At 41.1% G+C, this 18,328-nt stretch overlaps 1 protein-coding gene across 5 annotated transcripts in view; it reads right to left on the reverse strand.

The window, feature by feature from the left end:
* Nucleotides 1-14,866: 14,866 nt before the first annotated feature.
* The window catches only part of ZNF569 (zinc finger protein 569), a 69,096-nt gene continuing 65,634 nt past the window's right edge, over nucleotides 14,867-18,328 (reverse strand). For all 5 annotated transcript variants that reach the window (XM_030913083.1, XM_030913086.1, XM_030913085.1 and 2 more), the window contains one exon: nucleotides 14,867-18,083. In XM_030913083.1, the coding sequence (XP_030768943.1) occupies nucleotides 16,261-18,083 (1,823 nt within the window). In that variant the 3' untranslated portion in view covers nucleotides 14,867-16,260. The remainder of the gene's footprint in view (nucleotides 18,084-18,328) is intronic.

The following is an 18,328-nucleotide window of genomic DNA, read 5'->3' on the forward strand; positions in this document are numbered from 1 at the left end:
GTCCTGACACAGAGTTCCCTCTCCCATCGTAGCTGGGAGTCAGGAGTTCCACCTCCTCCAAAGAGACATTTCATTGTTGTTCTCTCAAGTCCTCACGGTCTCTTTCTCCTGCTCTGGCTGGCTTGGGACAAAACTAAACCTCCCAGTTTATCTTCCAGCCTCTGAGCACCGTTATGATGCAGTGAGCTGCCCAAATTAAGGTGAACTGCAGATCTGATTTCTTTGCTTGTCCATCCCCTTGGACATGCATCTTCAGAGCGCTCTTCTCCCAGGAGGAGCCTCCCACCCCTGGGGCTTCCTCACAGTCACACCTTTGAGCTGAGGTGGTGGGCAGGAGCTCCTTAGAACCCTCCCTTCCTCCATCCGAAGAGCTTGTTCCTTTCCACCTCTGACTTCGGTGCCCTCCGTTCCTCCTCTCCCCGCATCGCCCCTTCCCTGTTGGGGTAGCGGTTGGAGCCTCAGCCTTACTTCTTCCAGCTGGACGCTGGGATGGTGCGGGACTGTGGCTCTAGGAAGTATCTGGGCCTGCATGCGATTTGCATCATTGCACAGGCCCCGCCCTCCGAACTACGAGCCCCAGAGCTCTTCGCGCCAGGCGTTTCCCGCCTTTCCCCTGTATCCGGTCATTGCCCAGAGGCCACTGCGGGCCGGTCCTGCCTGGCCATGGAGCTGCGACCCCCGTGTTCTCAGGGTGAAGGAGGACGTGCGAGGCGGTGCTGCTTGTATCCGGGAGAACCAGGTAGGGGGCTGCATGCTTCACAGAGGCCAGCCTGTGCCGACCGGGAGCTGTAGAACGGTCTGTGTCTGGGGCTGCCTAACGGCGCGTCCGCGTGCGTCTGCCGGTGCGCGTTCCGAGCCTGCTCAGGAGAGCGTGTGTGTGTCTTCTGTCTTGTGTTGCTATGAGGTTTGCATCTGTGTGGCTGGAATAGCTTGTTTGTGGGGGCCCGCGCGTGACCAGTGTGTGCGTTACCGTGTGTGCCTCAGGCAGGATTGTGACGGGCCGTGTGACTGTGACGCCATCATCAGGTTGGTGAGATGGCGTGACCGCGTGCTGCGTATCAGTCTCCTGTATGTTCCTCCACCATCTTGGTTAATGGTGGTAATAGCTAACACCGCAGGGGCCAAGGATGAGATCTTGGCATTCAGCCTGTGATAGTCTTTGGTCACTTCCGTGCCTGGGAGGCCCTTTAGGCCAGCCACGCCCGGCTGTTAAATTGTGACAAAGTGGTATAAAACACTGCTTGCACAGGGTCGTAGATTAAAAGGGTAATGTCGGCCCGGCGTGGTGGCTCACGCCTGTAATCTCAGCACTTTAGGAGGCCGAGGTGGGCGGATCACGAGGTCAAGAGTTTGAGAGCAGCCTGGCCAACGTGGTGAAACCCCGTCTCCACTAAGAATACAAAAATTAGACTGGCTTGGTGGCGCGTGCCTGTAATAATCCCAGCTACTCGGGAGACTGAGGCAGGAGAATCGCTTGAACCCGGGAGGTGGAGGTTGCAGTGAGCCGAGATCTAGCCACTGCACTCCAGCCTGGGCGACAGAGAAAGACTCTGTCTCAGAAAAAAAGAAGAAGAAAAAAAAAAGGTAACGTCTTCCAACAAGGGATGTGGTATTACTTTTGCTGGATCACGTCTTATCTACCTTTTTGGAGATAATTTGTATATAAGTAACACGTAAGTATTATTTCTTTTTATAATAGGCCGCCTTGTATTATTTTTAATCTCTCCCTCATATCATCACTCCCTCTGTTCGTCTCTTCCTGCAGAAGTAACCACTATAATGGATTAGAAAAGTATCATTCCCATATATTTCCTTAGAATTTTAGTGCATATATCCCTAAACAATATTTTGTGGATTTCATTAATGCTAAAGTGTACATTTTAACATTCTGACATCAGAATACATCTTATGGTTGATAATGTGTCATATTTTAATGATGTATTTCTTACTTGCAAATGAAATAAGTGTGTCAATAATTGACTGTTTTGCCTGATTTTGAAATGTATTTAAGTATTATATACTATATATTATTCTACAGCTTGCTTTTTACCTTCAACATATTTATGCAATTTATTTATGCTTGATATTTGTAGCTTTGTTTATAAAACAATTACTATAAACAATCTATTTTCATTCTCCTGTTGGTAGATGCTACAGTGTTGCTGTAACAGTGCTGTTAATGTGTGAAAGAGGTTTTCTTGGTTCATACCTAGAAGTGAATTTTTTGGGACTTGGTGGTATAGGTGTACTCAGCCTCACCTATACTGTTAGTTAACATTCCCACTATTACTGTATGAGTTCCTTTTTCCGTTTGATTCTTTCTCTCACCAATCCTTATTGTCAGGTGTTTTTCCAAAGACTAACTTTTTAGGGCGGTTTTAGGTTCACAACAAAATTAGGCAGAAAGTACAGAGATTTTCCATATGCCTTCCCCCAAAACCTGGATGGCCTCCCCCATTCTCAACACCTCCCATCAGTGTGATATTATTTATTATAACTGATGAACCTACATTGATACATGGTTATCACTTAAAGTCCATAGGGTTCACTGTTGGTGTTGTACAGTCCATAGATTTTGACAAATATATCATGACATGTATTCACCATTATGGTATCATACAAAATCTGTCTCCTATAATAATTTCATACCACCTACTGTTGGTACTGTGGTAAGCTTAAGTGTTGCAAGCAGCCACCTTAAAGCCATGTGATGTGAATCATCTCCATGTGAGCAGTTAGTCTCCAGTAAATTGCATATTGCAGTAAAAAGTGATCTCTTATGGTTCTTAAGTATTTTTCATCATGTTTGGTGTGATACCATACATTTTGAATAACACCATAGAACCCATATGAAGTATCACTGGTAATGCTGTAAGTGCTCCCAAGAAACAGAGAAGAGTCATGATGTTACAAGAAAAAGATAATTGCTTGATATGTGCCATATATTGAGGTCAGCAGCTGTGGCTGCCTGCTATTTGAAGATAAATGAATCCAGTGTAAGGATCATTGTAAAAAAAAAGAGGGGGGGGGGCGGGCGCAGTGGCTCATGCCTGTAATCCCAGCACTTTGGGAGGCTGATGCTGGCGGATCATGAGGTCAGGAAATCGAGACCATCCTGGCTAACACAGTGAAACCCCATCTCTACTAAAAATACAAAAAATTAGCCAGGTGTGCTGGCACGCACCTGTAGTCCAAGCTACTCAGAAGAGTGAGGCAGGAGAATGGCGTGAACCCGGGAGGCAGAGCTTTCAGTAAGCCAAGATTGCACCACTGCACTCCAGCCTGGGCGACAGAGCAAGACTCTGTCTCAGGGGGAAAAAAAAAAAAAAGGAAATTCATGAAGCCGTTGCTGCAGCTACACTAGCAGGTGTGAAAATATTGCACTTCTTGTGAAATACTATTTTATCTCATATTGAAAATGCAGTTTTTAGGTGGGTGCAGGATTGCTATAAGAAGACTGTCATGATTCAAGGAAAAACTAAGTCATTATATGACAAAACTGAAAGATCTAAAGCTGAAGAATTTAATGCCAGCAAAGGATGGTTTGATAATTTTAGAAAGAGGTTAACTTAAAAAATGTCAAGACAGGCCGGGTGCGGTGGCTCACGACTGTAATCCCAGCCCTTTGGGAAGCTGAGGCAGGCGGATCACCTGAGGTCGGGAGTTGGAGATCAGCCTGACCGACATGGAGAAACCCCATCTCTACTAAAAATACAAAATTGGCCGGGCATGGTGGTGCATACCTGTAATCCTAGCTACTTGGGAGGCTGAGGCAGGAGAATCACTAGAAGCTGGGAGGTGGAGGTTGTGGTGAGCCGAGATCATGCCATTGCACTCCAGCCTCAGCAGCAAGAGTGAAACTCCCATCTAAAAAAAAAAAAAAAAAAGTCAAGATAAAAGGAGAAGGAGCTTCTGCCAATCAAGAGTTAGCAGATGAGTTCCATGACACCATTAAGAAAATAATTGAGGAGAAAGGATATCTGCCTGAATGGGCTTTTTTTTTTTTTTTTTTTTTTTTTTTTTTGAAGACAGGGTCTCATTCTGTCACCCAGGTTGCAGTGCAGTGGTGTGATATCAGCTCATTGCAGCCTCCACCTCCCAGGCTCAAGAGATCCTCCCACCTCAGTCTCCCAAGAAGCTGGGACCACAGGCACATTGCCACCACACCCAGCTATTTTTTTGTATTTTTGCTAGTGTTGGGGTTTCACCATGTTGCTCAGGCTGGTCTCAAACTCCTGAGCTCAGATGATCTACCCACCTTGGCCTCTGAAAGTGCTGGGATTACAGGCATGAGTCATCATGTCTGACCCTCTGAATAGGCAGACAAAAGTGCCCTATTCTGGGGGAAAAAAAAGCCACAAAGGACCTTCATTAGTAAGGAAGAGAAGTGAGCAGCAGGATTTAAGGCAGGAATAGATAGGATAACTACTGTTTTGTGCAAAAGCAGGTTTAATGATCAGGACTGACCTTATCTATAAAGCTGCTAACCCCTAAGCCTTGAATGGAAAAGATAACACCAGCTCTCAGTCTTTTGGCTGTACAACAAGAAGGTCTGACAACTGGAACCCTTTTCCCGGATTGGTTCCATTGATGCCTTGTCCCTGAGATCAGGAAGTATCTTGCCAGTAAGACACTATCCTTTAAAATTATTTTGATATTGGACAGTGCTTCTGGCCACCCAGAACCGCATGAGTTTAACACTGAAGATGTCAAATTGGTTTACTTGCCTCCCAACACAACCTCTTTAATTCAGCCTCTAGATTTGGGGTCATAAGGGCCTTCAAGGCTCATTACACATGGTACTCTATAGAAAGGATTGTCAACATTATTGAAGAGAACGCTGATAGAACATTATGGAAGTCTGGAAGGATGACACCACTGAAGATGCCATCATTGTTACAGAAAAAGCTGTGAAAGCCATCAAGCCAAAACAATAAATTCCTGCTGGAGAAACTGTCTAGATGTTGTACATGACTTCACAGGATTTACAACAGAGCCAGTCAAGGACATCATGAAAGAGAAAGAAACTGTGAATAGGAAAATGAGGTGAGGGGTGAGGGAAAAAATTAAGGAGCTAGCAGATGCCACACCAGAGGAATTAACAGCAGATGACTTGCTGGAGATGAATGCTTCTGAACCAGTGCCGGACAATGAGACAAAGAGAAGCAGAAACAGTGCCCGAAAACAAATTGACTTTAGACAAACTGGTAGAAGGGTTCCAATTATTCAAAACTGCTTTTGACTTCCTTTTAACAGGGACCCTTATGGTACAGGCACTGTGAAACTAAAGCAAATGGTAGAAGTTTGATGCCATATAGAAACATTCTTAGAGAAATAAAAAAGCAGAAAAATCAGACAACTTATGATATATTTCCATAAAGTTACACCACAGGTGACTGCCTCTCCATCCTCCACTTCCACCTCCTCCACCTCTCCCATTTCTGCCACCTCTGAGCAAGGCCAGCCTCTCCTCTTCCTCCTTCCCCTCAGCCTGCTCAATGTGAAGATGATGAGGATGAAAACCTGTATGATAATCCACTTCCATTTAATGAATAGTGTCTTCTCTCTCTTATGATTTTCTTAACATTTTCTTTTCTCTAGCTTATTTATTGTGAAAATACAATATATAATACATATACAAAATGTGTTAATTGACTTGTTAATGTTTTCAGCCAGGTTTCCAGTCAACAGTAGGCTATCAGTAGTTAAGTTTTGGGGAAATCAGAAGTTATACAGAGATTTCATTTCATGGTGGCAGTGTCCCCAACCCCCACATTGTTCAAGGATTAACTGTAAATAAGTAAATAAACAAAACACATATACATGCACACATGTATCTGTATATATTCTGTTGGTTCTGTTTCTGTGGAGAAGTCTCACTGATACAAACACTGACACATCCCATGTCACACATACATACAAATATGCACAAAGTGAATAGCACAGGAACACAGGCCAGTGCTGATTCTTCCACAACCCAGTATTTGTAAGTTACCACTTTGTACAATGCATCTCCCAAATTCATAAGGTGAGTAATATAATTAATGTGAAAATTGGGGTTCAGAGAGGTTTGCTATATTGTCAAAGTTGCCTAATGACGTGTATCATGAACCAAAAATTGAGAATACATGCATGTAGACTGTAGTGGAGAAGATTTTGGATTATACTGCCTACCTGTGATTGCACTTAAGTTTGATAGGTGCTGTAATAGTGTATGAAGACAATGCTGTGAATTCAGAGAGGGGTAGAATATTCTGTCTAGGGTGGTGGGGCCAGAGAGCATTAACCACAAACTCATTTTGGTTAAATTATAAAGATAGACTTCTTGAAAAAAATTTCCAAAAAATCTTATATTCCAAACACCCTTACAAATACTACTAAATGACCTTGAAATTAAATTCTCAATTTAGGCCTTATTCTAAGCCCTAGCAAATGTTAGACATAATCAGCTCCATTCTTTGAACTCAGGACGTGGAGGGTGATAGTGTAAATAATAAAACTCAAATTATCTGATGGATTTCTTTTTTTCTCTAGCATGTTGGTATCCAGTACATTTGGAACAGGGTGGAACATATGTTAGGTCATTCAAAGACAGAGTCTATACGTGTTGGGGGGAAAGGCTTATAGGGTGCCTGTATAAACTGGCCATGACAATATGGGACAGGAAGTTGTGGAAAGCCACAAGAGGCCTCTGAGGAGGAAAGCCTTCTTATCGCCATTATGTTCCCATGCTCTGAGCGAAACCTGCTCTCTTATCCATAAACACTGTGCTCAAGGAGAAAGACACTCCTTTGAAGCATTGGAATGTGGCCAGACGTGCAGCCTCCTAGTTCAGCCCACTCCCACTAGCTACTCTCTGATAAGTTTGTGCTGTTTGAGGATAAAGGAGATTTATTTAAACCACCACTGCTATAGTATGACACACTGCCTCCCTTTCACCGTTTGTCCTGAACGTCTGCTTCTTAGATCTAAGTGAGTGTACTCAATAAACAGTGTGGAGACCAGAGCTCGGCGCCTTTGCAGCCTCCATTTTGCAGTTGGCCCCCTGGCCCCCACTCTTTATGCCCTCTTAACCTGTCTCTTCTCATTCCTTCGTCGCCACCAGACTTTGAGTACATTACGGGTGGTGTTGAGGCTGGTCCCCAACATATACCTAGAGACACAAAGAGTGATAGGGTTTTAAGGAAACATCCTTTTTTTTTTGAGACAGAGTTTTGCTCTTCTTGCCCAGGCTGGAGTACAATGGCGTGGTCTTGGCTCACTGCAAACTTTGGCTCCCGGGTTCAAGTGATTCTTCTGTCTGAGCCTCCCCAGTAGCTGGGATTACAGGCATGCACCGCCACGCCTGGCTAATTTTTGTATTTTAGTAGAGGTGGGGTTTCAGCATGTTGGCCAGGCTGGTCTCAAACTCCTGACCTCAGGCGATCCACCCAACTCAGCCTCCCAAAGTGCTAGGATTACAGGTGTGAGCCACTGTGCCTGGCTGGAAACATACTTTTTTAAAAAGCAAGATGACATTCATGGAAGACAAAACCGCAGGATCTGTATTATATGTTTTTGAGACAAGATTAGAGAAGAGGGAGAGGGTGCCAGGGAGATAAGGTTAGGTTTAGATATCCAGAAAATTGAGGAGACACTTGCTCCCTATGTCTATCCATCTTTTTCCTGGTAATTACTCCTGAGATCTTACAGAAAACAGTCACATCTTACAATTATTTGTGGCTTTTATAAATTGATTAATAATATAAATATTATTAGCAAGAATAATATTTAATACTCTTAACTTGTCATTATCCATATTCCTCTAAAAGTGTGGAAATTGGAGAAGGGTTGTACAAATCTCCCAAATTAACATTGGTTCTATTTACCTATCTGACTTATGAACTGAAGACTGTCTGGATACAAAGTCATTTATCTTTCTCCACTCTCCTGTTGAAGAGTAGCAGAGGAGAGGCCCATTGCAATTCATTTACAAAGCCACAAGTATGAACAACACATATCCGTAACCGCACAGATACTCAAAAAGTTGAGCCAGTACTTCCCGGTGGGAGTAACCCAGCCATTACAAAATATCCTATCAAAGGGCAGGAAACAAGTGTGTTGGTTACACAAGGGTCATGTGCATATGTATACATGTAGATCTGTGTGTCTCTGAGTGTATGCGTTCATAGATGCTAATCCTTTACATGTTTAAGTATTTTTAGGTCCTAATCTTTGAATACCAAATCATGTTTTCACCATAAGACCAGTTCTCTTAGTTCTGACATAATGAGCAGATTTTTTTTTTTTTTTTTGAGATGGGGTCTTGCTCTGGCACCCAGGCTGGAGTGCAGTGGCACAATCTCAGCTCACTGCAACCTCCGCCTCCTGGGTTCAAGTGATTCTCCTGCCTCAGCCTCCTGAGCAGCTGGGACTACAAACAATGTGCCACCACGCCTGGCTAATTTTTTGTATTTTGTAATACAATTTTTTTTTTTGTATTTTTAGTAGAGACGGGGTTTCACTCTGTTAGCCAGGATGGTCTTGATCTCCTGACCTTGTGATCTGCTCACCTTGGCCTCCCAAAGCATGGGGATTACACGTGTGAGTCACCGCACCTGTCCAGATTTTTTTTTTTTTTTTTTTTGAGACAGAGTTCAAACTCGCCTGGGCTGGAGTTCAATGGCACGATCTTGGCCCACTGCAACCTGTATCTCCTGGGTTCAAGCTATTCTCCTGCCTCAGCCTCCCAAGTAGCTGGGATTATAGGCACCCACCATCACGCCCAGCTAATTTTTTGTGGTTTTAGTAGAGATGGGGTTTCATTATGTTGGCCAGGCTGGTCAGGAACTCCTGACCTCATAATCCGTCTGGCTTGGCCTCCCAAAGTGCCAGGATTACAGGTGTGAGCCACTGCACCCCACTGAGATTTTTTATTAAAAAGGAGATGGTGGTGCTGGTAAAGGCTCAGTGGCTTTTGCCTTTCATGGCTGGGATTATACTAAGGAGAGATAGTTTCATCCCACTATGAATTTGGAATAAATATAAGTAGGGCACAAATCTGTGAAGCCAAGTCATATATTCTGGTCTGATGTGGGTTCCTGTTGGCCACTACATGGATCCTACAACACAATCCAATTTATTCCAGGTAAATTGGTTCTGGGCATATGGAGGTTACTCGAAGTAAGGCAGAGGAAAACATCTGTTGCTCCAAAAATATAGCCCTAATCCAAACTTGTCGCCAGGGGAGACCCCTCTTTCTTATGTTTTACTTTCAAAATGAGTGTCTCCGGATGAGCCTCTGCTGCTTATAATTGTAGGTGGGGATGTGTTACCGGGTTGCGCATGGGGTATCTTATAGCACAGGCAAAGGTACTGTATTTATGGATCTCCTCTCCCTGTGGAGATGTCATTTTTTTTTTTTTTTTTTTTTTTTTTTTGAGATGGAGTCTTGCTCTGTCGCCCAGGCTGGAGTGCAGTGGCCGGATCTCAGCTCACTGCAAGCTCCGCCTCCCGGGTTCACGCCATTCTCCTGCCTCAGCCTCCCGAGTAGCTGGGACTACAGGCGCCCACCACCTCGCCCAGCTAGTTTTTTATATTTTTTTAGTAGAGACGGGGTTTCACCGTGTAGGCCAGGATGGTCTCGATCTCCTGACTTTGTGATTCGCCCGCCTTGGCCTCCCAAAGTGCTGGGATTACAGACTTGAGCCACCGTGCCCAGCCCGTCATTTTTTTTTTTTTTTTTTTTTTTTTTGAGGAGTTTGACTCTTCTTGCCCAGGCTGGAGTACAATGGTGCGATCTAGGCTCACTGCAACCTTGGCCTGCCAGGTACAAGTGATTCTCGTGTCTCAGCCTCCCAAGTAGCTGGGATTACAGGCATGTGCCACCAGGCCTGGCTAATTTTTTTGTATGTAGTAGAGACAGGGTTTCACCATGTTAGTCAGGCTGGCTGCGCACTCCTGACCTCAGGTGATCCACCCGGCTTGGCCTCCCAAAGTGCTGGGATTACAGGCGTGTGCCACTGCACCCGGCCCCCTCCCTGTGGAGATGTTATTACCATGTCACCTGTAAGAAGAAAAATGACATTGTCTACAAGGAGAGACTGGGACATTTCCACAGAAGAGTGCCACTTTTGTCCCAGATGCAAATTATAATCATTAATTGTTGGCATCAATGAGATGGGCTTAATGAGCATAAACCCATAGCATAGAAATTTTGATATGCTCCCTGGGGCAAACCACAAGTCAAAGGGTGAAGTGGGTGAGGGAAGAAAAACTGAACCTGTCATAATCCCTGTCACTCAGTGTTTTTAAGATAATCCTTTCCCCAAATTGTACTTTCATCTGCACAAAATTATGCAGGGTCAATTCATGATGAGACTCACTACTTGCTCTACAGTATGATTTCCAATCTTTTAGTCAAAGGAGGCACAGGTCTCTGAGTCTGCTGAAGAGATTCAAACCCTAAACACTACTCAGCCTGGTTGTGGCCCTGGTCATTTTTAATTTAATTTTTATATTATCTCTGTTAGAGACAGGGTCTCTCCCTCTCTTTTAAATAGAAGCAGGGTCTCACTCTCTTGTCCAGGCTGGAGTGCAGTGGCATGACCATAGCTCACTGCAGCCTCGAACTCACCGAACTCCCAGCCTCTCCTGATCCTTCCACCTCAGCCTCCCAAGTAGCTGGGACTACAGTTGTGCACCACCATGTCCAGCTATTTTTTTTTTTTTTTTTTTTTTAATTTGTAGAGACAGGTTTTTGACTTGTTGTCCAGGCTGGTCTGGGACTCCTGGGCTCAAGCAATCTTCCCACCTTGGCCTCTCAAAGTGCTGGGAATACGAGTGCGAGCCACCGCGCTGGGTCTCATTTAGTTTTATAAAAGCACATAGATTCTACCACCCTATTCTAGTCAGAATTTTATTAAAATTACCTATGTTCTTTTCATGCCATAGATTAGACCTAAAATTGATTCCCACTTCACCCCCTACTGCTGCTTTAATTCCTGTTTCCCTGCACATACAATGGACCACACCTGCAAAAATCACAAGGTTGACTTCAGGAATCAGTTTTGATCTTTGCTGTTGTACCTTAACTTTTTTTTTTTTTTAACTTTTATTTTAGATTCGGGGAGTACATGTACAGGTTTGTTACATGGATGTATTGCATGATGCTGAGGTTTGGGGTACAAATGATCCTGTCACCCAGGTGGTGAGCATGGTACCCAGTAGTTAGTTTTTTAGCCCTTACCCCACTCCATCCCTCCCCCCAGTAGTCCCCATTGTCTATTGTTCCCATCTTTATGTCCATGTGTACCCCTGTGGTACCCTTATTGTGTTGTGGAGTTTACACATGAGAAAGGGACTTTCTTGGATTCGTGTGCATGGCTCAAGAGAAAATGGTTAGAACTGATAGAATGGATAGAACTGTTAGAATATGGCTCATGCCTGTAATCCCAGCACTTTGGGAGGTGGAGGCGGGTTAATCACTTGAGGTCGGGAGTTCCAGAACTGATAGAGACCTTAGTTACCTGGTCACTGTTTTTTCAACTGGGATTCCAGGAAGGAATCTCTGGTTAGATGCCACAGTATTCACAACTGATCCTTCCTGTTGTTGGCTGATGGGAGCAAAGCTCCACCCAGATTACCTATCTCAATTAGGTTCATTGAAACTCAGCCCACTTTAGGGATAAAAACAATGGAATTCTATCTGTACAAGTGACTGTTACTGTAGTCTAGGGCAATCTCATTTCTCCTTTAAATATCATCTCTTTTAAAAAATTTTTAGAGTCAGGGGGTACATGTGCAGGTTACCTGGATATGTTGTGTGATGCTGAGGTTTGGGGTACAAATGACCCTGTCACCCATGTACTGTCTCCCAGGTGCCCCTTTTATGTTTTCATTGCCTTTTATGTTTTGGCCTTTGATGATTGCTTAACTGATTTTCTCCCAGAAGTCAGCTTTAAAATCCTATTCCAGAAGCTTGCTGACAATTTATAAGGCCAGAAAAGTAAAAAGAAAGCATATAGATTGGAAAGAACAAAATATAACCGGCCCCATTTACAGATGATGTTATTTTCTACATAGAAAATCTAAAGGAATTTACAAACAAGAATATCACAACACACACATCCAGTGAAGCAGTTAAGTTTAAATCTAATATGTTTTTTTTTTTTTTTTTTTTTTTTTTTTTTTTTTTTTTTTTTTTTTTTTGAGACGGAGTCTCGCTCTGTCGCCCAGGCTGGAGTACAGTGGCGCGATCTCGGCTCACTGCAAGCTCCGCCTCCCGGGTTCACGCCATTCTCCTGCCTCAGCCTCCCGAGTAGCTGGGACCACAAGCGCCCGCCACCTCGCCCGGCTAGTTTTTTGTATTTTTTTAGTAGAGACGGGGTTTCACCGTGTTAGCCAGGATGGTCTCGATCTCCTGACCTCGTGATCCGCCCGTCTCGGCCTCCCAAAGTGCTGGGATTACAGGCTTGAGCCACCGCGCCCGGCAAATCTAATATGTTTACAGGAGCTAAAAATTACAAAATAATGATGAAAACTGATGAAATCAAAGAAGACTTACATAAGACACATATTGTGTTTATGGAGTGGAAGGCTCAGTATAGTAAAGACTTCCATTCTGCTACAATGAAATAAAGGCTTAATGCAATTTCTATCAAAATTTAAGCAGGGCTTTTGAAAACATAGACAGGCTGATCCAAAATTTATATGGAAAAGCAAAGAAAGTAGAATAGATAAATAAACTTTGAAAATGAATAATACGTCAGGTGTGGTGGCTCACGCCTGTAATTCTAGCATTCTGGGAGACCAAGGCCAGAGGATTCCTTGAACTCAAGAGTTTGAGACCAGCCTGGGCAACATGGCAAAACCATCTCTATTAAAAATACAAAAATTAGCTGAGTGTGGTGACACACACCTGTAGTCTCAGCTACTTGGGAGAATCATCTGATTCTGGGAAGTTGAGGCTGCAGTGAGCTCTGACTGAACTGTTGCACTCCTGCCTGGGCAACAGGAGTGAGATCCTGCCTCAAAAAAAAAAAAAAAAAAAAAAGGAAAAGAAAAGAGAAAGAATAATAAAGTGAGAGCAATCAGTGTACAGCTACAGTAATCAAGACAGTGTGGCACTGATAGAGGGATAGATGCACAGATTTTTGGAAAAGAGCATTCAGAAACACACAAGTAGGCCAAACCATTCAATAGAGAAACACTATTTTTTTTCAACAAATAGCATTGTAACAAGTAGACATCCAAAAAATGAACCTTGACCTAAATTTTATTCCTCATGAAAAGTTAACTCAAAATGTATCATAGACTAATTTTCACATTCAGCTTTAAAATTTTTGTGTCTGAAATAAACTGAAAACAAAACAATATTTTTAGAATGCAAATAACTGACAAAGGATTTGTGTCCAGAATATATTATAACACAAAAATTAAGAAAAAAATCCATTAAAAAAACTATAGAGATAGAGAATAGATTAGTAATTGCCAGGGGTTAGGGATGGGGAGTGAGGAGAGGACAGGAAGATGGGTGTGACTATAAATGGATAGAACAAGGGATCTTTGTGGTGTTATAAGTTTTATATATTGACTATTGGGAGTGGTAGTTACACTAATCTGTACATGAGATAAAATTGTATAGAACTGTACAGACACACAAGTGCACATAAAACTGGTAATGTTTGTGGACTGTACTAATGTCAAATTTGGTATTGTACTGTTATATTAGGTGTTACCATTAGAAGAAATGAGGTGCGGGGTACAAGGACTAAATAGTACTATAGGGTATTATTTGTATAACTTCCTACAAATCTATAATTGTTTCTAAGAAAAACTTTTTAAAGTTCCAGTAGAGAAAAGCAGACTTAATATATGAATAGACTATTCACAGAAAATGAAATTGGAGGCAACATATTTGTTTTTTTGTTTTTTGAGATGGAGTCTCACTCTGTTGCCCAGGCTGGAATGCAGTGGCGCGATCTTGGCTCACTGCAACCTCTGCCTCCTGGGTTCAAGTGATTCTCGTGCTTCAGCCTCCCAAATAGCTGAGATCACAGGCGCGTGCCACCACACCCAGCTAATTTTTGTATTTTTAGTTGAGACAGGGTTCCACCATGTTGGCCAGGCTGGTCATGAACTCCTGACCTCAAGTGATCAGCCCACCTCGGCTTCCCAAAGTGCTGGGATTACAGGCGTGAGCCACCACTGTACCTGGCAGCAACACAAATATTTGAAAGGCCTGAATATAAAACATCTGTGGAACAGGATGAAGTGAATTTTTCACCTCCACTGGGCCCTTACCTGGTATACATAAAATCACCAGCATCTGCATCCCCATTTATTGATCCAGAAACAAAGAAAGCTTTGTTGAGATCTATAGAAATTGCTCCTACTCTAACACCGGTAACTATTCTTGGCTTGACATATTAGAATGTAAACTATATTTTACAGTATGCATGAATGGTCTCTTTCCCTCACTCCAAAACCAACCCAAATGAAGGTGGATTTCCCCCCCAAATGGATAGCCAATTATCCCAATAATAATTGTTTTGTTTCTATACTCCTTTCAACTAGAAAAAAATTTGTTTAAAATTAAAAATTGGCCTCAAATAAATGCTAAAATACTGCTGATTTTATTATTCCAATTAACATGAAGAGACAGTAAACAAAATAATATCTTGTTAGGTATGTTTTGTGTAAAGAGAATCTTCTATAAATGTTAGTATCTGATCAAGAATAAAAATCCATTTTAAAATTATTTCTCCAGGCCCAGGTTTCCCCCACCCATTTGATTCTTATTTTAGGGAAATCAGGAAAATAAAGGCAAGAAAAAAAATTAAAAACTCATTAATTTGGACAACTAGATTTATCACCACTGTCAAAATTGCTTTCACTCTTTTATTAAAGAAATATTACAGATAAATATAACAACTCCCACCAAACCTTTCCCACATCACAAAAGGCAACCAAGTCGTATATGGATCCATGACCAATACATAGTACTGTATAATTTAATAAGATCTTTGCAAGATTGTATTAAATTATACAAATGTTATATTGTGTTCCGTTGTGTATTTTAATTTTTTTCTCTCAATATTATATATTGTAATCTATTCATATAACTATAAGTAGGTTTTGTTTCTCTCTAAATTCTGTATTTTGTCACAGAAATGATCACACTTATTCATCTATTCCACAATTGATAAAAATTTGTTATATCCAATTTTGGGCAATACAAACCATGATTCAGGAACACAGTGATATCTCTTTGTGGGTGCCTGTGAGTGTTACCCTAAAGTAATAGATTCTACTTTCATCATAGTTTTAGAATTTTGCTTTTTATATTCTGGTCTTTAGTTGGATTTTATTTTTGTGTATGATATAAAGTAGAAAGCTAAAATTTTTCTCCTGTGAACCTTCCATTTATTAAATAAGCCATTCATTCCCCAATGATTTCAATAGCACCGTCATACACAGAATTCCTGTATCTTGTTGGATTTTTGTATCAATGCTCACTATCTTGATTTATTCACTCAGTAATACATTGTTTAAATGACAACAGCTTTAAATAAGTATATATCTAATAATAGAGTGTGTCTTCTCTAATTGCTTTGTCAAGTTTGTTTCAGCTATTTGTGTTTCTTTACTTTTCCACATACAATTTTTGGATAAGTTTGTGAAGTTCCTTAAAATAAAACTGATGTAAACTTTAAGTGGAAGTATATTAAACTTAGCGATTTGGGAGAGAAATTATATTTTTACAATGTCAAGTCTTTTCAGACAAAATATCATTTTTCAGGTGTTCTTTTGTGCCTTTCAACATGTTTTATAACTAGATGAAGACCTCAATTCATTGTTGTGTTTATTCTTAGATTTTTCTATCAATACGTTTTCTAATTAACTATTTTTTGTATAAATTATTTTTATAGTTCTTCATTGATACTTGGTTTTCCCAATCTTGTTTTTCTTACTTAGTACATTGGCTAGGAGCTCAAGTATTGTGTTGTTATCTGATGGCAGATACCTTGTTTCAGATTTCAATGAGAATTCTGATTAAATATTATCAGTAAGATGTCTGCTGAAAGTTTCTGATACTCAGCTTTTTCATTATATAATTTGTCACCTTGGAAGAATTCTGTAATGTTTCATAAATTTGTGGCTTTTTCAGAAGGCTATCCCACATTCGTAGTTTTCTACTCTGGAAGTGATCATGTAACGTGCAATGAGGTGTTAATTCCTTCAGAAGACTTTGCCATATTCACAATATTCACAGGGTTTCTAATGAGTATGAATTCTCTGGTGTCTAACAAGGTGTGACTTTTGGCTGAAAGCCTTGCCACACTCAATACAGTGATAGGGCTTCTCACCTGTATGTTTTCTCATATGAAGGGTAAGAGATGAGATTTGAGAGAAGGCTTTTCCACATTTACTGCAGTCGAAGGGTTTCTCACCTGTATGTCCTCGTATATGTATAGTAAGGGATGAGCTTTGGGAGAAGGCTTTTCCACATTTATTACATTCATAGGGTTTTTCACCTGTATGACCTCTCATGTGCACAATAAGGGAAGTTCTTTGAGAGAAGGCTTTCCCACATTCATTACATACATAGGGCTTCTCACCTGTGTGACTTCTCATATGTAAATTAAGCAGTGAGCACTGAGAGAAGGCTTTACCACATTTGTCACATTCATAAGGCTTTTCCCCTGTATGACTTCTCAAATGAAGGGTAAGGGATGCAATTTGAGAGAAGGCTTTACCACATTCATTACAATCGTAAGGTTTCTCTCCAGTATGAACTTTTTGATGTGTAATAAAGTTTTGCTTTTGGCTGAAGGCTTTACCACATTCATTGCATTCATAGGGTTTCTCTCCAGAATGAATTTTTTCATGAGCAATGAGATTGGATTTCTGGCTAAAGGCTTTCCCACATTCCTTACATATATAGGGTTTTTCCCCAGTATGAATTCTCTGGTGTCTAACAAGATTTGACATCTGTATAAAAGCTTTCCCACATTCATTACACTCATAAGGTTTCTCTCTAGTATGGATTTTCTGGTGTGTAATGAAGTTTTTCTTGTGGCTGAAGGCTTTTCTGCATTCCTTACATTCATAGGGTTTCTCACCAGTGTGACTTCTCATATGTACAGTAAGGGCTGAGCTTTGAGAGAAGGCTTTTCCACACTCATTACATTCATAGGGTTTTTCACCTGTATGAATTCTAACATGTATAATAAGCATGGAAAACTGAGAGAAGGCTTTACCACATTTATCACATTTATAAGGTTTTTCTCCTGTATGACTTCTCATATGAAGAGCAAGAGATGCAATTCGAGGGAAGGCTTTACCACATTCATTACATGCATAAGGTTTCTCCCCAGTATGAACTTTCTGATGTGCAATGAGGCTTTGCTTCTGGCTGAATGCTTTTCCACACTCATTACATTCATAAGGTTTCTCTCCAGTATGAATTTTTTCATGATCAATAAGATTTGATTTCTGGCTGAAGGACTTCTCACATTCCTTACATGCATAGGGCTTCTCTCCAGTATGAATTCTTTGATGTCTAATGAGATTTGACATTTTAATGAAAGCTTTGCCACATTCATTACATTTGTAAGACTGCTCCCTACTGTGAATTTTATAATGTTTAATAAGTTTTTCCTTGTGACTGAAGGCTTTTCTACAGTTACTACATTCATAGGGCTTCTCTCCAGTATGAATTCTCAGATGTCTGATGAGGTCCAAAGTTTGATTGAAGCCTTTTCCACAATGGTTACACTTAAAGGGGGTAATGACAAAATGGGATGAGCTATTAGCATATGATTTCACATGTTCATTATATTCACAATGTTCCTTTCTTATAAGGCATTTCGCATTATTATGACAGTCAAAATTATGTTCTAAACACTTTCCAAATAAGTCATATTCATAGAGATTGTGTCTGGAAGGGAAAAAATCAGAGTTCAGAGGAAATACATTTGCAAATTTCTTTTGACATTCATTGCCTTTTTCTTCAGTCAGTGTTTTCTGGAATTTAACTTCAACTTGTCTCAAAAGTCTGTCCTGGTTTTTCTGATGCTCATCAACTCCCCATATTTCTCCTAAAACAGATTGCAAATAAATATCACTTACAATTTTTTTCTAATATCGTAATATGAAGAACATTTTGAAAAATATGCAATTATGGGACTGATTATTGGTTTAAGCCTCAGTCTCCCACTACTAAAAAATTTTCAAGTGCATATATCTCTTATCTCTGAAGTTTTGAGAAGGAAATTCAGGAAAGGAAATACGAGTGGAGGCATGTATTTATAAATACAAATAGCTTTGATTGCTTTAAAAAAGG

Source organism: Rhinopithecus roxellana, chromosome 12, assembly GCF_007565055.1.
Source record: "Rhinopithecus roxellana isolate Shanxi Qingling chromosome 12, ASM756505v1, whole genome shotgun sequence".
NCBI classification, from domain to species: domain Eukaryota; kingdom Metazoa; phylum Chordata; class Mammalia; order Primates; family Cercopithecidae; genus Rhinopithecus; species Rhinopithecus roxellana.